Source organism: Oryx dammah, unplaced genomic scaffold (assembly GCF_014754425.2).
Source record: "Oryx dammah isolate SB20612 unplaced genomic scaffold, SCBI_Odam_1.1 HiC_scaffold_5, whole genome shotgun sequence".
NCBI classification, from domain to species: Eukaryota; Metazoa; Chordata; class Mammalia; order Artiodactyla; family Bovidae; genus Oryx; species Oryx dammah.
Genome location: NW_024070189.1, coordinates 101,341,355 through 101,365,794, shown reverse-complemented (window position 1 = coordinate 101,365,794; position 24,440 = coordinate 101,341,355). Strand labels below are relative to the sequence as shown.

At 52.7% G+C, this 24,440-nt stretch overlaps 1 protein-coding gene across 2 annotated transcripts in view; it reads right to left on the bottom strand.

Moving 5' to 3' along the window:
• SIN3B (SIN3 transcription regulator family member B) overlaps window positions 1-24,440 on the bottom strand; it is a 45,436-nt gene that overhangs the window by 16,648 nt on the left and 4,348 nt on the right. The window contains exons 4-8 of one of the 2 annotated variants that reach the window (XM_040241095.1): window positions 19,382-19,582; window positions 11,836-11,979; window positions 3,983-4,105; window positions 2,590-2,679; window positions 2,046-2,164 (exon numbers count right to left, since the gene is read on the bottom strand). In XM_040241095.1, the coding sequence (XP_040097029.1) occupies window positions 2,046-2,164; window positions 2,590-2,679; window positions 3,983-4,105; window positions 11,836-11,979; window positions 19,382-19,582 (677 nt within the window). The remainder of the gene's footprint in view (window positions 1-2,045; window positions 2,165-2,589; window positions 2,680-3,982; window positions 4,106-11,835; window positions 11,980-19,381; window positions 19,583-24,440) is intronic. The other variant, XM_040241096.1, reaches the window with a different exon arrangement.

Here is a 24,440-nt window from a genome sequence, read left to right as displayed (position 1 = left end):
GGTGATGAGTGAGGGGCCGGCTTCCAGGTCTAGAGAACAGAGGGGGAGTGAAGGGCCGGCTTCCAGGTCTGATCCCCCTGAGCTCGCCCATCACCACACAGTGTCTCTTATGAGAGCTTGCCCCGGGGAAAGAGAGCTATCCACTCAGGCCTCAGGTTCCTCAGCTGTAAAATGTATTGAGACGCAGTGAATGCATTTACATGCTTGAGTTCATACAAGGCTGTAAAAAACTGGTCCCCTTTTCCGTTTCTAACTGGTCCTGATGCGAAAGGAAAGCAACTCATGACCCTGACACTGTAATAAATGTTGTTGATATGCTCTCTTCTGCAACTTGCAGCGAGTGAATAAACCACAGAAAGAGAGGGATGTGGGGGGCCGTGAAGATGCATTTGGCCAAGTGCACCCATGCCACGGGGATGCCAATGCAGACATAGTAAGGAATAAACCTGGAGGGAGAACCTAGACATGGAGAGAGGCCTATAGACGGACCAGAAACAAAACCCAGACCAGCTTTGGGTTCAGAGTCTGAGCCTGAGCTGTGTGTCTGGTGGCGTCAGCCTGGGTTGGCTGCGTCGCAATCAGTGCAGAGAGGCGGCCCCCCTCAGCCGAGGGAGGGAGCATGACTGACATGGCGCGTGGAGGGCTCCTGGAGGCTGGCAGAGGTCCGTCTGTGACACTGGTTATGGGTACAAGGGAACTGGCCTAAAAGTGATTTTACCAAGCCATTCTTCAGTTACATAGTTTCCTGGACCTGGGTTCCATCTTATGTTAAAACCAAAAGAAGTTTAAAAAGCTTTTTAAATTATTAGGAAGGCTCAGGTAGCTGCCCCCAGAGCCCAGCGGCCCCTGCAGTTGTCTTGGGGCCTAAATAGGCAGGCTTCCCTGGTGATTCAGACAGTAAAGAATCTGCCTGCAATGCAGGTGGTGACCTGGGTTCAATTCCTGGGTCGGGAAGATTCCCCTGGAGAAGGGAATGGCTACCCACTCCAGTACTCTTGCCTGGAGCATTCCATGGAGAGAGGAACCTAGTGGCTACAGTTCCTGGGGTCCCAAAGAGTCGGACACAACTTAGCGACTAACTCATACACATTGTGACAAAAAAAGCACATCGTGTGTAGTGAGAACTCACCAGGTTTGAGATGTTAACAGTCTTCATGCAAAGCCCACTTGGAGCTTTTTGAAAAACTGCAGAGGTGTATTTATAATCCCCTTTTGACAGCATGGAAACAGGCTCAGATGGGGCTCAGTCCCAGGCTGGGCATGACCACGCAGGTGAGCAGGGAGCACACTGGCAGCCAGCACACTCCCCTTCCCACACACGGCACCCCCAGACCCGCGCCATCCCCTCAGAAGCTGGCGGGCCCTGGGGCGGCTCACACAGGGCAGCGGGTCGGGATGGAAGTGGGTTGGTGACCTGCTAACAGCACTCCTCCTGCGGCACCAGGGATGCTGACCAGTCATTTCATTCTTCCTAGTAATTTCTGATAGAATTTTAAAAATCATAATGAATCTCTAGGGAATAATGCTAAGCGAAAAAAGTTGACCCTGAAAGGTTACACAACACAGTGTATGACTCTACATAATTCTCTTGCCATGTAAGCTTTAGAGAAGAAGCACAGCTTTGAGGGGTTGCCAGGGGCCCGGGGCATAGGAGGATATGGATCTGAGTATCAGAAGCCAACACCAGCTTCCTTGTGGTTCTGAAGCTGCTCCGTACCTGGGCAGTGGCAGTGGACACACCAGCCTTCACGGGTGTTACAACTGTACATATACACACACATAACATGGGAACATGAAAAGATGGGTGGGTTGTCTGAAAGCCAACCTCCTGTTTATGACTCTGACTGTTACTGAGGGGGAACACTCCCCAGAAGTTCCCTGTGTTCTTTCTTACAACTGCTGGTGAATCTATCGTGATGTTTATAACAACTCCAACTTAAAACAATCGGAAAAAGCCAGATATACCGTTTTCCAAATACAACAGCCAAAAGATGGGTGAAAGGCATTTACAGAACAGAATGCAAGAGGGGAGAAGTGCCACTCACCCTAGGAACGGGCCAACCAGCTGGAGGAGCTCAGAGCCGGACACCAGCTCCTGGTTGAAGAGGGCGATGCAGCGGAGGAAGTTCTCGTAGACCTCCTGGCTCTTCAGCACCCTGCGCACCTGCAGCGAGAGGGGTCAGGGCCCCGCCGGCCGTACCCGCTCCCACGCCCACCAGGCCTGACCCCACCAGGCGCACACGGAGCCGCAAGCACAGGCCCTGGAGGGTGGCTGTGGCCTGCAGGGGACTGCTCTCCACTCAGACAGCACGTGCCCAGAGCCAGCTCCCTGGCTCTGCCCACTGACTCGGCAGGAAGCCCCTGGACCGCCCCTGCTTCAGAGAAGCCATGCAGCTTCTGAGTGGCAGACTGTCCCCAAATGCGGCACGGGCTCTGAGCTCAGCCTTCCCCGTGTGTTTCGCCACCTCCTGCCCCCTGCCCGCCACCGGCCCCCTGCCACCCCCTCCTCACTTCGACTGCTCAGATCTGAGCCGGGAGAGGCCAGCCCGGACCAGGAAAGCCCTAGAGGTCACTGGTCTCGCCACTCACCTTGTCAAAGAAAGAGAACTCCTGCAGAGTCCCGTACTTGCCCACGGTGGCGATGGACAGGTCTTTGGTACCACGGAGTTTCATCTTCTTCTGCGGAGAGAGAGTCCGTGCCACGGACGCTCTGTGCGTCTCACAGGTGGCCCATGTCCATCTCTGTGAGAGTCACAACATCGCTAACAAGGAGCTTTCCTGGCAGGAACCGTCATCAGGTGCTGGCTGGCGGTCTGCCCAGGACCCCATGGACGCACTTCTCAGGACCACCCACCTTGGCCTCCAGGACCAAGTGCACCGGAAGTCACACAACCGCCCTGCCCACAATTTGGGATCTAAATCTCAGCGGTTGAGCGCTTCTGCTATCAGGCAGGGGCGTCAGAGTAGGAACAGCAAGGGAGCGATGCCCCTAGATATAGCATCAGAAACGTCTTCTCCTGCCTGCTCCTCCCATGGGCTGTGACTGCGCCTGGGGGCGTGGAGGGATGGTGACGAGAAGATCCTGGGGAAATCTGGGTTTCAAATCGCTGTGAAGATCGTTCTCTCTAGGCTGGACTTGGACCTGAACTTGGCCACACTCCTGAGACATCGAGGATATTACCAAACCATCTCCCAAATGCCTGAAGAATGATGAGCATGTGTCAAAGGGACACAAGAGCCAACCTAAAGGGGCCCCACTGGCCAAATCTGAGGCAGTTTAGAGTCAAGACAAACAATGATAGTCACAGACCATACTGCGCTGCCACTGCAAGGGGAATGGGCTCGATGTCTGGTCTGGCAACTAAGATTCTGCATGCTGCAAGGTGCAGCCCAGAAAAACAAAGCAAAACAAGACAAAAAAAAAAACAAACACAGAAGAACATGACAGTAACAGACTATAACCTGAGTCCGTAAAGACACACATTAAATAAACGGAGATGGAGAAAAAGCTCTCCCTTCCAGTAGAAAGCCACCTAGCAAATACACAAGGGATGATGGAATAAGAAAATCACCATCACAGGTGAGGAGCACAACAGGAGAGGAACCTCAGAACCTCTCATCCCTTAGCAGGGCACCTTGTGCAGTGACCAACCAGCACCACTGTACATGGGCATCCTGCCCATGAAAGACTTGTGAAGGTGAAAAGCAGCAGGCTGAGCAGCGTATCCAGTTTACGGGGAAGATGACACCACATCTCGCACAATCTTATAAGCCAAGGGGAATAGATAAACAGCCACCTTAGAGTTGAGCCGTCTTCCCACGCCCCCACAGACAGTGAATTTCAAGCTGGACTAGGGCCTGGACTCAGCCTCCTGCCCCAAGCCTCTTGCTGAGGGCCTCCGCAGCTGCTCCCCAGGCCATCTACAGAGAAGGCCAGGCTGCGGAGTGTGCACACACATCCAGGCGCGCAGCAGATGGTTACCTTTGCTGGTGCAGACACGGGGCGGAGGAGCGAGGGCCGGGAGCGCTTTTTGCTGTGCTCCAGATTCTTCTCATGCTCGCTCTTGTGAACACTGCTCATTTCACATGGTCCATTGCCTGTGAACTAAGGACATAAACACAGGAGGTGATCAGCGCTGAGACACAGCGGACCCATCAGGGCTGGCTCTCAATGTACCTGAGCACAGGGAACCACCTGCGACCCAGCTTGCAACCCCAGTGAGCACTGTCTGCCACGGGCCAGGGGCCTGGTCCTAATGCAAGCCGAGCCTGGCTCTCAAGATGCTCATGTTTACTGCAGGAAGACCTGTGTACCCAGCTCACCACAGCTGCATGTTGTGAGACTGGGAGAAGGCTCACGGAAGGCCTCGATGGACAAGGGTCCTGACAAGTGAGGGAGGGCTCAGCGGGCAGACAATGAACGGGGGCCTTGATGCGGGACTCACCCAGCAGACCACTGACAGGGTGTCTGCCTGTGTGTCTGGGTGCGCTGCAGGAAGGAAAGGCATTTAGGTGAGATCAGGGTATGCAGAGCCCTGGCAGCAAGAGGAAGCTGCTGACGGTTGCCAGGGCACTTGGGGGCCTTCCAGCCAAGTCTGTGTTCTTTCCTTCGAATGAGAAAATGCATCCTGGAGGCAATGTCATCATGGGTGGTGCGGGGGACGCTCACTGCTGGTTCTCTACAACAAGCACTGATTAGCAGGTCAGGGTGCTGGCAATATTTATGAAGAATGGTTCTAGAAGAATCTAGTCAGTGTTTGTTATCTGTATGGAAGTCCAAGCAGGCAAGGGAGAAGGTGGACAGATGGTAGCTCTTGTGCGGGGCTGGGCTGCAGAGGCCTAGGGCCATCACCCTCACCCCACCAGGGGGCCTTTATGCAGAGACACCACACGAAGGGTGGGCTGGGTGGATAAACCGTGCTGCCTTCAAACAAAACCGAGGCAAACGTCAGCTATGAGTCAGCTCTGTGTTGCTGCTAGGGACAGGCATATTTGATACACTCTTATTCTAAACAGGAAAAAACCCCCAGGGGCATGCCCGAACAAACAGGATGCCTTTTTATTTTTTTAAGGATAAACATTTGTTTGCACTCAGAGGTTTCTGGAAAGATATATAAGACATTTGTAAGTTTAACTCTGAGGAGAATCACTGGGAAACTGAGGCAAGAAGGAGGGAAATTTACTTTTCATAGCTGATGCTCTCATTAACGCTTTTTTTTTTTTTCACGAGCATGCACTACTTTTATATAAATAATTACAATGATAAAGATCTATTACTTAACTATGGATATAGTCAAAGCTATGGTTTTTCCAGTAGTCATGTACAGATGTGAGAGTTAGACCATAAAGAAGGCTGAGTGCTAAAGAATTGATGCTTTCAAACTATGGTGCTGGAGAAGACTCTTGAGAGTCCCTTGGACAGCAAGGAGATCAAACCAGTCAATCCTAAAGGAAATCAACTCTGAATACTAATTGGAAGGACTAATGCTAAAGCTGAATCTCTAGTACTTTGGCTGCCTGATGCAAAGAGCTGACTCACTGGAAAACTCCCTGATGCTGGGAAAGACTGAAAGCAAAAGGAGAAGGGGGCAACAGAGGATGAGATGGTTGGAGGCATCACCGACTCAATGGACATGAATTTGAGCAAACTCTGGGATACAGTGGAGGACAGAGGAGCCTGGCGTGCTATAGTCCATGGGGTCGCAAAGCCTGTCCCTGTCCAACAAAGTCTGTCCTTGTCCCTTAGGGGATTAAATTTCTTTGGAGGAGTAGTTATCCAAAGATTCAAGACTACTCCAAAGAACCTAAAGTAAAAAAATCCTCAACTGGTATCTGCCGTAGATCCCAGAACTGGTGCAAACATTGCTTCTTAGAGGGGGGACAGAATGACATGCTGAGTAGGACTTCGTGGCAGGGGCGGGCGGAATGGGGAGTGAGGGGGATACCCACTGCTCGCCCAGCTAAGATCACCCAGCTGGAAAGCAAGCTCAGGATCACCAATGTTCCCCCAACAGTTCAGACAGTTCTTATGTTTCAGTTAAATGTCCCAATGTGCAAATGCCTGAGGCAGAAGGCCCCCAGAAACCATTTAGGCAGGGGCTGGCTCAGTTTGTGTTTGTCCATAAAGTTTTACTGGCACACAGCCACGCCCACTAACCGATGGAGGGCCTGTGGTTGCCTTCCCACCACAGCAGAGCTGCGCCTTTGCCACAGAGACTGCAGTCTGCAAACCCTAAGACACTCACTGGCTCCTAAGAGAAAAACTGCTAAGCCCTGATCTAGGCCAAATAGTCGAGTTTAATTAGGACAATATCCAATTTTACTTTTGATTTCTTTCTCTTGTTGTTTTAGTGGAAACAAAAATGTAAGATCACTTTATAAGATGAATTATATATACATACGAGTATTTTAATAATTTTTAAAAGTTGATGAAATCTTTTAGAAAGCACTAACAGCTCTAATAATCCAATGTACACACTGCTGGATTGATAACAAATATCATTTAAAGAAACTGAGTAGGTGCTTTTCTGAGGGAGATGCTTTTCTTTCCAGCGTGGGCTTTGTCCGAGTCCAGCTTGGTAAATGCCAAGTTGTGTCCGCCAGGGGGTGCTGTGACCACAGCCCTGAGAGAACAAGAGGCTCTACTCACCCCTCACAGAGACACAACATGATAACTCAGGAACTAAGGCCTGCAGACTTCCTGTGAGCTGCGTAGACGGCCAGTGTAACCAGTTACCAAGCGTCTGCTGTGCACCGTCCCCACAACTCCAGTAGATAGGGCTCCCCACCCACCCCTGAAGCAGGTCTGATGGCTGCTCCGCCAAGGCAGGACCCTGCTTTGCAGCCCTGGGCTCACCAGGGCCAGACACTGCTTAGGAAGCTTCCAACTGGCCTAGGGACAGACATTCTCAGCACATTTAGATGAGGGAGCTGAGGGATGAGGAGGTGACCTGCCAGGCTCCTGCAGAGAGAAGGGGACAAAGCGAGACATGGGCCACGTACGTAACTCAGAGCCCTACTCTAGGTGCTGCACCCCCCACCTCCTCTCTAAGTGGGGGCTACGCTCTCGAGCCTCCCTGAGCAGGGTATGTCCTCCAGAACGGTGAGAGATGGCCAGGGACTCAGGTAGGCCTTTGCTTCCTGAAGCCATGGGGTGGGCTGCCCCTGGACCACACGGCGCTGACAGCGATGGCTCTGGGAAGGCCGCTGGAGGGTGCCACCGGGCACACATCCCTGCAGGAACGGTTCAGGAAGAGAACTGCCAACACCAGGCTCAGAGCTGAGATTCCAGACCCAGGTCTAAGACGATCAGACCCAAAGACTACCCACCAAGTGTACAAGGGAGCAGCAAAGGCTTCAAAGCAGGGGACACGATGAAGCTCGAGTTCCCGGGACACAGGCCCAAGTGCCCACAACCTTGGGCTGAGCCAACAGAAGAAGGGTATGCAGTGGGAAGTAGGTGCCTAGATCCCTCTGCTCCTCGGCCACGTGGCCCCGGGAGCCAGTTAGGGAGGTCTCTGATGAGCAGGAACATGCACAGAGAAGGAAGATGGCAATGAAGCTGTGACGGCGAAGGGCATTATTTGGGAACACGGAGAAAAAAACAAGTCGGGATTCTGAAGTTCAGAGAGAGACATGGGGCAGCCAGTGGGCTTAAAGACAAGTCAGACTCGAGGGTAGGGCCGTAAGGAGGCAGCGGGCTGAGAGGCCCAGTGTACATGTGACTTCTCTGTCCCTGGGGGGTCCAGACAGGGGCTTTATTTCCCCCACCCGCCCAGGCATTCCCCAAGGGCTTCCAGCAGGCCAGGCAGCAGGCTGGTGCGGGAGATGGGACGACCAGCCTATATTCTAGGCTGGATTTTCCAGCACAACCATAGCTGCTCTTTCCAAAGCACTGAGTGTAAGCTGGGTCCTGCAAGAAGCACTTGAAGGACAATACTTCAGTCCCGGCCTAAGCAGGAGGGGTGGTCAGTTCCACATAAGAGAGAAGGCAATGAAGCCTGGGAGGTGACATGGCCAGTTCAAGGCCCCCTGCAGCACCCAGAGCCCAAGAAGGTCCGGGCTGTGTGCTCCCTGGGCTCAGTCCAGCCCCCCAGGACACCTGAGACTCCAAGAGGGTGGGCAGGACTGGCCACAGCTCCTGGACTTGATGTCAGCCCCACCGACGGGCACAGAACTCTCTGTGCCACAGAGCCAGCTTCTCCGGCTCAGTCAGGAAGTGTTTCTGCGTGGAAACTCTACTCTTAGGAACGGTGCTCTGTGTCCTGGAGACAGTAACATGGGCATGGGCCCCAGGTCGCACCCCCGAAGTCCACCTCATCAACCAAGAGTCTTGCATGGCATCCAAACTCGGACTGCTGTTGCCCTGTGAGGCCCTTCCTGAGAGACCTGCTGTCCTGCAGCCCCGTGCCCCACCGCACCCTCACTCTAGAAGCAGACCCGGGAGAGGCGGTGGGGATGCAGGAGGCTGGGAGGGGGACTCTGGGGTGCCCACCCCCAAGCTGTCGTCAAGGGCAAAGAGAAAGCGAAGAGAGGAAATGGAACGCTCATCAACCTTCGAATAGAGGGGGCTTCCTCAACCTCAGGCTGCTTACGAGCTCACACCACACTCGTGGTGCAAGTCCGAAGCTTTTCCTCTAAGATCAGGAGTGAGACATGGACGCCTGTTCTCACCACTTCTAACCCACACAATACTGGAAGTTCTATCAGAGCAACTGGGCCAAAAAAATAAACAAAAGGCACACAAACTGGAAAAACTACATTATTAGCAAATCCTAGGGAATCCACGAAAACTATCAAAGCAAGCAAACGGGTTCAGCAAAGTTGCAGCATACAAAATCAATACAAAAAAGCAGTGCTGTTTCTATGTATGAGCAATGAATAATCCAGAAGCAAAATTAAGAGAACAATTGCAGGACTTCCCTTATCTGGAAGATTCCACATGCCTCGGAGCAACTATGGCCGTCTACCACCACTACTAAGCCTGTGCTCTGGAGCCAGGGAGTCTAAACTACGGAGCCCACATGCTGTAACTACTGAGGCCGGTATGCCTAAGCCTGTGCTCCACAGGGGAAGCCACCACCACGAGAAGCCCTGCACCACAACTAGAGCGGCCCCCACTCTCCACATCTAGAGAAAAGCCCGAGCAGCAAGAGGACCCAGCACAGACAAAATCAATCAATCAATCAAGTTATATACAAAAAAAATTCCATGACAACAAAAAGGATAAAGTGCTTGGAAATAAATTTAATCAAAGAGGTCAAGACTTACACAGTGGAAAAAAAAACTATGAAACACTGCTGAGAGAAATTAAACATTTAAATAAAGGGAGAAATGCTGCCTATTTGTTGGGCAGAGGACTTAATCTTGTTAGGATGGCAATACTCCTCCAAACAGTTGGAAGATTCAATGCAATCACTTTCAAGCTCCCAATGGTCTTTTTTGCTAGAAGGGAAAATCCAATCTTTAAATTCATACAGAACTGCAATGGGCCCTGACTTGTCAAAACAATCCTGAAAAAGAACCGAATCGGGGGACTCACACTTCCTGATTTTAAACTTACTACAAAGCTACGGTAATCAAGATGATGTGGTGCTGGCCAAGACAGACGAGGAGATCAACGGATGGGAACTCAGAGTCCAGAAACAAACCCATGATGCTGGCCGTCTGATTGCTGACAGGAGTGCCAAGGCTCTACAATGGGAGAACAATTCCCTCAGCAAACCAGACTGGACCCCCACCTCACACCATACACAGACATTGACTCAAACTGGATCACCGGCCCAAACGTTAGAGCTAAAACTATGCAAGTATTAGAGGAAACTTAGAGGTGAACCTTCACAACCTCAGAATTAGCAACAGATTCTTAGATTTGACAGTGAAAGCATGGGCAACAAAAGGGAAAAAAAATAGGTAACAGGACTTGACCTGGAGAAGGAAATGGCAACCCACTCCAGTGTTCTTGCCTGGAGAATCCCAGGGACGGGGGAGCCTGGTGGGCTGCCGTCTATGGGGTCGCACAGAGTCGGACACGACTGAAGCGACTTAGTAGTAGTAGTAGTAGGACTCGACCAAAGGACACTAACAAGAACATGAAAAGACAACCTACAGAACAGAGAAAAATATTTGATAAGGGACTGATGACAAGAGTATATAAAGAACCCTTAAAACCCAACAACCAGGAGACAAACGGAAGACTGTGCAAAGTACTTGAAAAGACAGTTCTCCAAAGGTAAACAGATGGCCAGTAAGCACATGAAATGCTCAGTATCATGAGTCAGCAGGCAAACACAAATCACAATTATAGTGAGATACCATTTCATGCCAAGTCAAAGACTATTTTTTTTTTTTAAAGGGAAATCTTGAGCATTGGTGATGATGTGGAAACTGAAACCCGAGTATACTGCCAGTGAGAATGGAAAATGGTCCAGCCACTGTGGAAAGCAGTCTGGCAGTTTCTCAAAAGTTAAACATACAGCCACCGTATGATTCAGCAATTTCACTCCTAGGTACAGACAATGGCACCCCATGCCAGTGCTCTTGCCTGGAGAATCCCATGGACAGAGGAGCCTGGTGGGCTGCAGTCCTGGGGGTCGCGAAGAGTCAGACACGACTGAGTGACTTCACTATCACTTTTCACTTTCATGCACCGGAGAAGGAAATTGCAACCCGCTCCAGTGTTCTTGCCTGGAGAATCCCAGGGATGGGGAGCCTGGTGGGCTGCCGTCTATGGGGTCGCACAGAGTCGGACACGACTGAAGCGACTCAGCAGCAGCAGCAGCAGGTATAGACAAAGAACCGAACACATGTGTTCAAGCAAAACCTTGTGTTTACGGCAGCACTATTCACAGTGACCAAAAGGTGGCAAGAACCCAAGTGTCCATCAACGGATGACAGACGAACAAACTGTGATCCACCCACACAATGGAATTATTATTTGGCCATAGAAGTGATGAAGTTCTGACACATCACGGATGAAGTTCAAAATCATGATGCTGAGTGAAGAGAAGCCACGTGCCAATCAAAGGCCCCATGCCATATGAGCCCATCTATCAATGCATGAACTGTCCAGAACAGGCGAATCCACACAGACAGAAAGCAGACTGGTGGCTGCCAGGGTCTCAGGAGGAGAGGATGGGGAGCGACTGCTGACGGGACGACGTCACCTTCTGGGTAGCTGGGAATGTTCTGCAACCAGGCACAGGGGATGGCTGCTCAACACTACGAACACCCTGAACACTACTGAATTGTACATTTTAAAATGGTGAACGTTACGTTACGTGAGCTTTCCTTCAATTTTTTTCTGAAAGCTCTTGAGTTCGCAAGAAAAGAAAAAGAGGAGGAGGAAATGGAAAAGGCAGCCTGGCAGGCCTCAGGCCACAACAGAGAGAGAAAGGCTGACAGCGCAGTCGGCGCTCCCGAACTCCCCATCCCAGGCCCCTCTTCCGCTCCCAGGTCCATGGCCCGCCCCAGGCACTGCTGAGCCTCAGCCCACGTCTCGTGTCCCTCCGCACAGGCAGGCAGTGAGCCTGACCCCTCTTGCACCACAGGCCCCGGTTACGGGCAGGTCTCCACTGGAAGACGCTCTGTCCCCCAAACCACCCTCAGCGCCCGCTGCTCTCGGTCCAGAGAAGCCCTCTGGAGGACCTGCTCCAGGTCAGTGAGGGCGTGGAGCCTGCACTCGGGGCCCATGGGTGGCTGCACTGGGTGTGGCTTCAGGGGAAAGCCAGTGTCTCTGGGGAGTGGATAAACCTGGCCTGGCCTGAAGGCTGCGCTGAGGTGTGGGGTTCTGGCTGATAGTGTGGCCCCAGACTGGGGTGGGCGCTCTGTACTCACCAGGGACCGCTTGGCTTCAGGCAGGAACTGTCCAAACTCGGAGAGCAGGTCCTCCTGGCCGCGGAAGAGGTTGGCCACCTCGGTAAACACCTCCTCTTCAGACATGCCTCGGAAGGGACGGCCCTTCGTGCTCAGCTGCTCCTTCTGCCGATTTTCAGGAAAAGGAAAACGAGTGGTCAGCCAAGGAACCAGGAGACACCCTAGGCTGGGACGTTCAGGCATCCCACTGTGGAGGAGAGAGGGACGATTCACAAAAGCAGAGCCCCTGACTGCTGCCACCAGGAGAGAGGGGCCCAGCCCGCTGCTCAGTTGACACCTTGGGTTACCCCCCAACCACTCCCCTTCCACTGGCTCTGGATAACAGCCCCGTTTGCTTGCATTTTGACCCTGCTGCACAACTTCGCCTGAGGCCCAGCCATGGATAGAGTCAGAGCTGGGAGCGTAGAGGCTATGTGGGAGAGGCAAGGGCAGGGAAGGACCATGCCCCAGCCCTCGAGCAGCACTGCTGAGCAGAGGCTGGGGAAAGGCAAGGTCCATGGTGAACCCATGGTGCTCCCAAGAGCAAGGGGACTTGTCCTGCTGGGTAGGGGAAATGAGCTAGCGCTGGGTCTGGAAGGGGCAGAGGGTGAAGAGGGACAGGAAGGGCCTGCAGGTTAAGGGACTTCTTCTCCCAGGGTCACCAAGGCCCCAGAAGGGAGATGGCTTGACCTGGAGCTTAAGACAACAAGATGAAGACCAGAGGGGTCGCAGGTTGGGAGGGCAGGAAGAGGTGAGGCGAACACAAGTCAGCCGTCAGAAGTCAGTCCTTGGACTTCCCTGCCGGCGCTGTGGTAAGAACCTGCCTGCCAACGCAGGAGCCGGCTTTGATCCCTAACCTGGAAGACCCTACGTGAGGTCTGTGCGCCACACCACTGAAGCTGGCGCGCCTACAACTATGCTCCGGAACGGGAGGAGCCACCACAATGAGAAGGCAGCGCACCGCCTTCAGAGAGCAGCCTCCGCTCACACAACTGGAGAAAGCCTGGGCACAGCATCGAAAACCCCGGATGGGAGAGCGGGTCACGAGCGAGGGAAGGGGACGTATATATACCTATGGCTGACTCGTGTTGACACTCGGCAGAAAACAACAAAATTCTGTAAAGCGATTATCCTTCAGTTAAAGCAAAAACTAAAAAAACAAAAAAACCCAGTAGCCAAAAAAAAAAGGAAGAGTGAATTTTAAAAAAAGTTAGTCCCTATCACCTTTCAGCTGGGGCATGACAGAGCAAGCAGCGCGCCAAGGCGTCGAGGTCCCCCCCTCCCCCCCCGGAGCTGCAGAGGGGAGAGCCAAGGATGAGAGCCCTCAGCCCGCCCGCCCCACCCCTCGAGCAGGGGCACGGTCCAAATCCTGGCACACAGAGCACCTCGTTAGGAGGGAGAAGAAACTGCCTCCACCCTACCCTGCCAGTTACCGGGACACCTGAAGACCAAAGGAAAAAACAGGCAAAGATCACTCAGCTCAGAGAACAAATACAAATCATTCCTATGCAGACAAAACAGTGATTCGACTAAGTGATGTCTGACAATTTAAAACAGCATCACAGCAGGCGGCTCCCTGGTCAAGAACCCGCCTGCTAATGCTGGAGACTCAAGAGGCTACGGTTCAATACCTGAGTGGGGAAGATTCCCTGGAGGCGGAAATGGCAACCCAACTTCAGTATTCCTGCCTGGAGAATTCTACGGACAGAGGCGCCTGGTGGGCTACAGCCCATGGGGTCACCAAGAGTTGGACACGACTGAGCACCCACAACACGGTGACCGCATTTTTGCTCATCAGATTGGGCAAGTGATGGTGATCTCTGTGCAGGCTGTGGGGAGCTAGGCGCTCTCATTACAAGGCAGAAAGAAAGCCCGGTGCCCCTGGCAGAAGGAAGCCTGGCACCATCTACAATCACGTAACGGGGGCACACTCTCTCGCAGGGATGCACCTCCTGCAAATTTTCCCACAGAAAGAGTCAGCTATACTCCAAGGCTTGTTTTAAACAGACATCTGTTTGGGACAAATACTGAAGAATGATCTGAGCGTGGTGTGGATTCTGCACTTGCTAGTAAGACAGGATTTTGTCCAGGAGTAACAAGGGGTGAATGTGGAGAAGTATACCAGCTGAGCCAGGCCATGTGGGACACGACACCCGACACACACATACCCTCCCTCAACTGTCAGGAGCCACCCTTCCAATCTAGCGCAACGTCCTCCCATCGCATTTTAGGAAACTTCTTCCTGGTACCTCACAGTGACCCGCAGGCTGTAACCTTCCCCACCCACGTCCACAGGTGAACCTCAGGTCTTCTCCAAGGTCAAGTGTTGCAATATTCACATCACGCTTAGCCATCTGACGAGTGTACAGTGGTGCTACCGGTTTCTAGTCGGTGCCTATATATGTACATTTTTTTTTTTGGCTGTGGTCTTCGTTGCTGCGCATGGGCTTTCTCTAGTTTCTGTGAGCAGGGGCTCCTCTCTAGTCGCAGCACTCGGGCTTTCCACAGCAGTGGCCTCTCGTTGCGGACCACGCAGGCTTCTAAGGCGTGTGGGCTCAGTAGGTGTGGCACCCGGGCTTAACTGCCCTGAGCCCTGTGAGGTCTTCCCCGCCCAGGGGTTGAGCCTGTGTCCCCTACATTGGCAGGCAGACTCTCAACCCCTGAACCACCAGAAAAGGCCCAGGACCTTTTTTTTTTTGTTAGTGTGTGGCTGACACAGTTTTTGAGTGTCGTGCCCTGACCCCAATTCCTATGGGGCGTGTGTGCAGAGTGCGGTCACTCGGGCCGTCAAGGCAGAGCTGGCTGTGCCTGTCCAGGCACACGACACACGTACAAAGCTGTGTAAGGGAACCCACACCCCTGCACTGACCTGAGGCAAGCGCTGCGCTACAATCAGCGACCTCAGTGAACCACATTTAGTTGGGTCAGCACCACCAGCTTTATAGCCATTTTAGGGATTAGAACCCCAAGGTTCAGGGTGGTGAGCCAAAGGGCTCTGAAGGGCAGGGGTCACAGCTAAGGTCTGAATCAAGGCTCAACGGATTAAAAAAAAAAAAAAGTAACATGCGGCTAAATTTACTCTAGAGCCACTTTGACCTCACAATGTCTTAAAAAAATTCAAACCCAGACTTCCCTGGCGGGCCAGTGGTTAAGAATCTGCATGCCAACACAGGGAGCACAGGTTCAACCCCCGGCCCAGGAAGGTCCCACATGCCGTGGGGCAATGAAGCCCACGGATCACAGCTACTGAGGCCCCAGCACCCTAAAGCCCGTGCTCCACAACGAGAGAGGCCACTGCAATGAGAAGCCCCTGCACCACAACCAAGAGCAGCTCCTGCTCACCGCAACTCAAGAAAGCCCGAATAGCAACGAGGAGCCAGGGCGGACAAAAATAAGTTAAATAAATAAAAAAAATCTGAGCCAATGTTCTAAAATCAGAATAACTCGCATAGAAATTCACACTGCCAGCTCCTCCTAAAGAAATGGATGGTCCCTGTTGCCAGGGTGCTTGCTGGAAAAGCCGGTGCCAGGCAGAACCTGGAGTGGAGGCCCAGGCGGCTGCATTTCCAACTGACTCCTGAGCTGTGGCTGGAGAAGGCTGAGCTGTACCTTCCCCCTCATGCGTTCTCCAAATCAACCTGCAGCCCTTCACTATGACCTCGGTTAAGTTAGTCTAACATCTCTGCTCAATTCCCATCAACAGAACAGATACTTCCTTGCTTTCCCTCTAATGATCCTTCTTGCCCCTGACATGTTTGGACCCCACGGTGAATCTGTGAAAGACCCACAAACCTCCATGGTTGCAAACAGACTGGTGTTCAGAGCTGCCACGTGGAACCACTTCTCTGTGAGAAGCAGGAAGTTCTTGATGCTGCACAAGGCCCGTGCAGACAATGGACGTGAGGCCGACAGGGCCGCGCACGACATCAGCACCAGTGTCCATGGATGTTTAGGCCGTCGAAATAGCTCCACTGGGTTTACAGGAAGCAAATGCTGTTCATCTCATCATCGACATTTACACTAAAAGGAATCTCACTTCTCTGTTTCTCTTATTAAGGTTGTGCACAAGATTTCACTTTTTTTTTGGAAGACACATTCCTGATTTATTTTCTCTATATTCAAAAAGAATTTCAAAGTAACAAAATAATTCTATCCACCACAGAATCCAGAATAAGGTTGGGCTCTGGGGACCAAATTCATTGTTCACAGGGTGGGCAGAACCCTCTGCCTCTAAACAATCTTTTGAGCTAATTCGGAGAAGGCAACGGCACCCCACTCCAGTACTCTTGCCTGGAAAATCCCATGGACAGAGGAGCCTGTTGGGCTGCAGTCCATGGAGTCTCTAAGAGTCGGACATGACTGAGCGACTTCACTTCCACTTTTCACTTTCATGCATTAGAGAAGGAAATGGCAACCCACTCCAGTGTTCTTGCCTGGAGAATCCCAGGGACAGTGGAGCCTGATGGGCTGCCATTTATGGGGTCAAACAGAGTCAGACATGACTGAAGCAACTTAGCAGCAAACTTAGCAGCAGCTTTCAGCTCTGAGTCCTGGTCACAGTCTTGAAATCACAGAAGGATAGAGACTGGAATTACTCAGCCAGAGGGATGAGTTTCTGGTTCAGACACGAGGAGAGGGTTTCTTGGAAGTGATCAATGAAGTCTCTGCAGCAGAAACAGAAGACACGGGCAGAGGGCATGGCCGGCAGGGTGGGGTGGGCCACTGTGAGGAGCCCTCTCACCATTTCCTCGTTTTCATCCATGTCTCTACTCCGTAGAACAGGGGCTGCGTTCAGTCAGTAACCCTGATGTGAGAATGTTCTTCTCATAGTTTCTCATAGAATTTAAAGACAGGGCCCAGTAGGACCCTTGATTGGATCCAGGAGAGATCCCATCATGCCCGGAGCTACACACTTTCGATTGCTGAGGTGGTCTGGCCAAAGGTCCCAGCTCCTGGAAGGCATGGTCACGTTGTCTTACAGGGACAGCCTAGGGACGGATCTGTACGATGACACTGGATTGGGGCCGGCAGACTCCACACTGCTCAGGCCACGAATCATAGCCCTCGACACTGTGGTCAAACAACACAAAGCGGACGCCCTTCTTGATGTTGGTGAATGCATGCATGATCCGAAAGGAGAAACTGCCTGTCCGTGGCCGGACGGGAAAACGTTTATGGAAGAAATAATGCAAGATGGCCCAGTTGGCACCTAGAAGCCTGACGACTAGCTGATACATCCGGTCACTGCCTTGTTGCTCTGTCCAGCGGCGACAGACAGAAATCCGAATCTTTCCACTATCCAGGAGTTCCCGCCACAGACCCTCCTCCTCCAGGTCCAAAATTTCTCCCTTGTACCAACACCTGTAGGCAGGACTGTAGCTCATCTCCCCAGAAGTCTTCAGCCTGACCCCCAGGTCTTCCTCTTCCTCCGAGCCATCTCTACAGCTCAGCATCATACAGTTCCAGAGGTCTTCTTTGCCCGGGGGGTTCGCGATGAGCTTGCGTCCTATGGGTCTGCGCTCGCAGAAGCAGCCCAGGATGCAGGGCCCGGGGTCGTCAGCAGAGGGCAGGCAGGTGCGGATGACGGGCCACAGGTCGGGGTGTTTCCAGGGCAGGATGCTCCGCCACAGGTCCCAGCCGTCCACCACGTCTCACCAGCGCCGGCACACCGGGCGGCAGTGCCAGAGCAGCATGCTTGGGGGCAGGTAGCTCAGCACCTTCCGGAGCATCTCGATGGGCAGCTGGTTCACGCCCGGAGCCTCCTGTGGTTCGTGGTGCGGAGCTGGGACGCGGGCGAGCAGGCCCCAGGAGGTTGAGGCCCCCATGGTCTCCTCGCCAGGCCCTGCGGCTGCTGCTGCCTGCATCTCAGCCAGTGCTCCTCACCAGTGGGCCTTCACCTTGCCTCACCTAAGATTTCACTTTTAAAAGTGGGTCCTCGGGACTTCCCTGGTGGTCCAACTGCTAAGACTCTGTGCTCCTAAGGCAGGGGGCCGGGGTTCAATCCCTGGTCGGGGAACTAGATCCCACAAACCGCAACTAAAAAGTCTGTGCTGCAACTACATGCTACAATAAAGATCTACAGGGCACAGCCAAATAAATAAATGAAAATAAACTTTTTTTTTTTAATGGGTTCTGTTGGTTAGAAAAACAAAAAGCAGCAGAGACTCCATGTCTGGGCACAGAAGACGTCTGAACTCCTTGCATGACACTGATGCCCCTTGCCACTGGCCTGCCTGTACTCCCTGCCAATTTCCCTGCAGGCAGCTGCCCGCGCTGGCCCCTGGGCCTTTGCACAGGCCATGCCCAGCACCGAGAGACTCCGTCTTTCACCTGAGGCTTCTGACTGATTTGTTAAGATTCAACCTGAGGGGCTTCCCTGGTGGTCCAGTGGTTAAGAATCCCCCTTGTGATGCGGGGGACGCAGGTCTGACCCCTCGTCTGGGAACTAAGATCCCACCTGCCGCAGAGTTAACCAAGCCCGCACGCCACAGCTGGAGTCTGTGCAGCAGTGACAGACCCTACTGAAGGCCAAGTTCCACGATCAAGTCCCAGTGCACCCAAAGCAACTAACTAAATATTAAAACCTGAGTAGCCTCTCCCTGACCCCTCACGGGGTCAGCAACCTCCAGCGCTGACACAACTCTCCTTCGCACAGCCCTAAACTGAACTCCGAGGCAACAGCAACCATTCATCTCTGATGACCCAGTACGTGGCGCAAGGCCCAGTTGTAATCAGCATAAATAAAGGGTAGTCCTATTGTCTAAATAATAACTAAGCCATTTTATAAAAGGAAAACTCTCTTCTTGGGGGGGCGGTTCTTTAATCCTCTAATGTGTGTTTCCCAAAGAGGGTGCAGAGGTGCCTCAGGGACAAATTAAAAGCAGACCTACACAGAACACCAACAGGTACACTCCTGTCACAGCAGCGTTACTCACAGTGGCCATAAGGTGGAAGCAACCCAAGTGTCTGCTGATGGATGAACGGAGAAAGAAAACGAGGCCAAGCCATACACTGCAATAATATTCCGCCTCAAAAAGAAGGCCATTCTGACACAGGGTACAGCAGGGACAGACCTTCAGGGCGTCACGCTGAATGAAACAAGCCAGTCAAGAGGACAAATAAGAAGACGCTCACAGGAGGCCCCTAGCAGAGCCAGATTCAGAGACAGGAAGCAGAAGGGTGGGTGCCAGGGGCTGCGGGAGGGAGCAAGGGGGAGTTATAAGAGTTTAATGGGGACACAGATGCAATTCAGGAAGATGAAAAAGTTCTGGAAATGCATGATGGTGATGGCTGCACAACAGTGTGACTGACTGTACAGTACTTAATACCACTGAATTGTACGCTTAAAAATAGTTAAGTTTTACATATATACTCTACCACAATAGAAAATAAAATTAACACAGAAAAGAAAAAAGCTGATCAGAATTTTACAGGAGGTCATGAGGAAAACCCGAATGCTTCCGACGCTCCTGACACACTGAGCGGTGCCACCCACGCCCGCAGAGAAGTGCGGCCCAAGTCTTCCTACCTGGTAAGTGTGCAGTATCTCCAGGAAAGACCTGTAGATTTCCGGGTGGTCCAGAAAGCGGGTCTTAATTTTGTTCACGTAGCTGATGGCATTGTTGAACTCCACGGAATCGGACTCCAAGGGCACCTGGGGTTTGTCCTCCTTGTACAGCATCTGCTGCTTCACGTTCTCTGCACAGTCGCTGTGGTTGTGCGAATTCTCCTGCCAACGGTACGACAGGGAATGAGTGTCGGGCCGACACGGGGAGCAGGCTGTGAGGAACACCAGACCGGCCACCGTGCGCGAGAGCAGGCAAAACTCAGCACAGGGCCGAGTCTTCTTCATACACAACAAGTTTACTTCTGGGGGCCTGGAGAGAGGGAAGCAGAGACGGGGCACGCAGACACGGAGCCACGGAGCCCCGCCCCAGCCTTCCGAGCACCCACGCATCCCTGGGAGCCTCACCAACTCACCTCTGCCTGACCCTTCTCACAAAGACCATGAAACCACGATGCACACTCCACACTGAAAAATTAGCATTCACGCAATCCTTTCCGGAGCAGAATTCTGGGCCGTTTGTAACAGTCTTCCCCGCCTCTGGCCAGTCCATTTCAGCAAGACTGTTTTCAGGTGTGAAAGCTACTTGCTGTCAGCAGGCAGGAGACTGGGACCCCGCAGGTGAGGGAGGCCCCCTGTCCAGGCTGCCCAGGGCTGTGGGACTTCTGGTGCTAAGCCCGGGGCAAGTCACATGAGAGAAGACTGATGGGCCCTGAGCAGCCGTCACGCATGCTCTCCATTCACATGCTTTTCTGTTAACATAAATACAAATAAAAAAACAAACACACGTCTCTCTCTCCTAGAAGCTGGAATCCTAACTCACAGCGGGACAGGACCATCCCACTAAGGAGGCAACGTTTGCGCCTTTAGACTGGAATTTCACGTGTGGTCCTGAGGATGTCAGGACTGCAGGCAAAAGGAGAAGAGGGCAGCACAGGATGAGATGGTTGGATGGCATCACCAACTCAATGGACAGGAACCCGAACAAACTCCAGGGAACAGTGGAGGACACAAAAGCCTAGTGTGTTGCAGTCCGTGGAGTCGAAAAGAGTCGTACACGACTTAGTGACTGAACAACAACCTGCGGATGGCCTCACTGTCACTGACCACAGCTGGGCTGTCAGGACTGACCCTCGGCTTTCTGCGGGTACCCACCTGGGTCTCGGGCAGGTCAGGATCCCTCTGGTTCGGCTTTAGGTCTTTGCGTACACAACCCCTTTCAGGGAATCTTCTAGACCTCATCTCCTAGCACTTTGAGCCCCTTTCTCATTCTCTGTTTTTCCACGGCACATACCACTTTCCTACAGGTGACACATTTTACTTATTTTACTGTCTGTCCAGCCCTGAGCTGTAGTGAGACTCCACGGGAGCAGGGATTCTATTTTGGACATGGCTGTATCCCCAGTGCTTAGAAGAGAGTGGGCTTCATCCATGGTTGGGGACGACCAGGTGAAATCCCCTGGCACCTGCAGCTGACCTTGGACTCCAGGGAGCTCCAGGCACACTGCCACCACCTCCACCAGGAGCGCCCACCAGCACCCGAGTGGGTCCACTAGTGCAGCAGGATTGCCACGACGAATGCCAGAGGCTGGGCAGTGTCAACAGACACTATCTCCCCACAGCTCTGGAGGCTGGAGGCCCAAGCTCAAGGGGTCAGCAGGGCTGGAGTCTCCCAGGGCCTCCTGGCTGGACACCTGCCCTCCTTCCTGCTGCATCCTCACAGGGCTGTCCCTCTGCACGCACACATCCCTGAGGGCACTCGCTGTGTCCACATTTCTTCCTTGAAGGACCCGTCAGCCTCCATCAAGGCTCATCCTAACGGCTCCATTTTACCTAATCATCTCTGTAAAGATCCTATCTCCAGATACAGTCATATTCTGAGATACTGAGAGTCACAATTCTGAGATACAAATCTGGGGTTCGGGTGGGGGTGAGTTTGGGGTTGGGGTGGGTGCAGAGGCAACTCTAGGAAGCCAGGAAAGCAGAGACACAAGAGACCTAGAGCAGCCACAACTCAAGAACTGTTTCTCTGGAACTGGTTCTGAAACACTCTGGGGATGCTCCTCCTGATCACCTTTCACTTAAACTAACAGAGATCTGATCCTGTGTTCCTCTGTGGTATATAGGTTGTTGGTGGGAACAGCTGAGCAGGGGCAGCGGTGCGGGACAGCTGTGGAGCCCAGGATGGTTTCAGAGGAGGCTGTGTGTTCACTGGGGGCTCCTTTTCCACCAGCATAAGGGAGCATTTTTAAGCACCACGTGCCTCCTTCAGTTCTCTGAAGTGAGTTACTGTGACAAGACGGAGAACCACCCCTGCAGACCAGGGCTCCACAAAAAAGGTGATACGGTAATGGTCCAACCACTGTGGCAAACAGCCCCATGATTCTTCAGTAAGTTAAATATGGTCACCAGACGACTGAGCACCTCCACTCCTACGTATCCACCCAAAGAACCAAACACAAGTGTTCAAGCAAAGCCTTACACGTGTTTGTTCACAGCAGCACTGTTCACAACTGTCAAAGGTGGAATCAACCCTAGCGCCCATCAAGTGATGAATGAAGGAACAAAGTGAGCCCCACTTTTGCAGCAGAGGATTATTCAGCCTTAGAAAGGAACGAAGTGCTGGTGCAACGTGCTGCTGTGTTGTGAGCTGCTAAGGTCGTGTCCGACGCTCTGTGACCCCATGGACTGTAGCCTGCCAGGCTCCTCTGTCCATGGAATTCTCTGGGCAAGAACACTGCAGTGGGTTGCCACCCCCTTCGCCAGGGTATCTTCCTGACTCAGGGATCGAACTGCATTCCAGGTGGATTCTTTACCGCTGGGCCACTGGGGAAGCCCCAGTACAACATGGATGACCTTCAAAAACACAACGCTGAGAGGAAGAAGCCCAGACACAAAAAGACACACAGTGCATGACTGCATTTACATGAAGGATTCAGAACAGGAAAACCTACAGAGGTAGAAAGCAGATTAGTGGTTGCCAGGGGCTGGGTGGTGTGAAGGATGGGGCTGAGGAGGTACATGTTTCTTTCTAGGGTAATGAAAATGTTCTGGAATTAGTGGTGGCTGCACAGTATTGTAAATGTACTAAAAAGCCACTAAATTGGACACATTAAAATGGTTATAATGACAAATTTTGTTATGTAAACATTACCACAATTAAAAAAAATTTTTTTTACTGTAATCTGAAAAATGTAAAAGCTACCAGCCATATAAACATAAGCTGGCTCGTTCCATGGGCCACAGTTTGCCAACCCCTGGTCTAAACTTTCTGGAACAATCCAGGCTTTTGTGTGCTCTGCCTGCTGTGGGTGGCCTTGATCAGGCACAGTAGAAATGCCTCCTGGACACTAAGGAACTGCCGTGCGCAGCCAACTGGTCCATCTGAGCGTGCACACACAGCCCTACCTGGTACTGAAGAGACCCCTCAAGGGTCATCCCAAACGGGACAGCGGCCCCTCCGGCCCGTGCCCCCCTGCTCATCTCAGCAGGCGCTGCATTCACCCAGAGCCGCAGGCATCCTGCCATCACCCGGATGCTCGCTTTCACCGACACCTCACCCCAGTCCACAATACCCTCCACTCCATGTGGCTCACACCAGGCCCCCCTCTAGCCTCCCAGATCTTCTCTGGCATGGCAGCTGGAGGGGCCTTTCCAGAACTCTCCCCTGGCTTCTCATGCTCCTGGCTCTCTCCCCTACAGCCTCTGCTTCAGGTCCCGACCCCACCGGCTTCCTGGCTTTCTCAGGCACACCCACTCAATCCCACCTCAGGCCTTCATGCCCCTACCCCGGAGTCTCCCCCAGAGGACACAGGCGTGGCCCCTGCTCCCCTACCTCTGCCCACCGCATCTCCCCAGGCCTGGCTTCCGCTATCTTTCACTCATGGCGCTGAACTCCCTCACGTCTCACATCCATCCATACGGGTCTCGCAGGAGCCCCCACCTCAACCATGCAAGGGAGCCAGGAATCTGAACAAACCCCAGCGCCTGGCATGGAGGAGGTGGCCTACCTCTGCTCCATGGATGACTAAGACATAAAGCCAAGAGGTGGCCTCCCAGGGACTGAACGGATTCTGCATGACCCTTCCCGGAGGGAAGGCAGCCGGCTCCCTTTGATGTAAAGGGGACACTGAACTACAAACTGCACCTCAAGGTTTATCTCTTAAGTTCATCCAAGAGCCGTGATCTTGAGCAAGTACAGAGGAGCCGCCCCGAGAGGCAGGGTCTATCCTGAACAGAACTGGCAGCCAAGATTCACCACTCTCGCCCGGGGCCTCGCCCTTCAGGTGTCCCGGAATGGGGACAGTCATGAACAAGACAGGCCTGATCTGGAGGACCCCACCTGCCAGGGAAGGCAAACCAACAGGAAATAGCGCATTTTTTATTTCTTAGCTCTCCTATGCTATTTTGAAAGGTGTAAAACGGGATGCTGTGAGAATGACTTGGGGATGGGAATTGGGAGGGCTCACTGAGGAGGTGACGTTATAACTAAAGTCAACCAGATCCAAAAAGATGTTGATTCCAAAGGCCGCAGCCAGGGGATGGTCTTCCTGCTGTGGTCCCTGGCCCCTCTCTGGGCAGGCTGCCCACATCATGGCACATGTCTGTTTATCTTTTCCTTAGCCCAGTGTCTCAACCGGGGAGATTCTGTTCCCAACCCAGGGGACACTTGGCAACATCAAGAGACATTTAAGGCTGTCATACTTGGCGGGGGGTGGGGGGTGGGGGTGCTACTGGCATCAGGTGGGTGCAGCCCAGTGATGCTGTTCAACCCCCTGCAGAGAGTGGGACGGGCCCCACGAAGAACAATTTGGCCCCAGTGGCAAGGCTGAGAAACCCTGCACAAAAGACTCCCCACAGGCTAACATTTACTTCTCTTCCTTAGCACTTAAGAACTATTCTCTCCTTGTCTATAGCTGACACGATTAATGACGAAACGAAGAAACGGAAAATATTCACATTCGCGTGCACGCGCGCACACACACACACACACACACAGAGAAGGTCCTTCACACACACACAC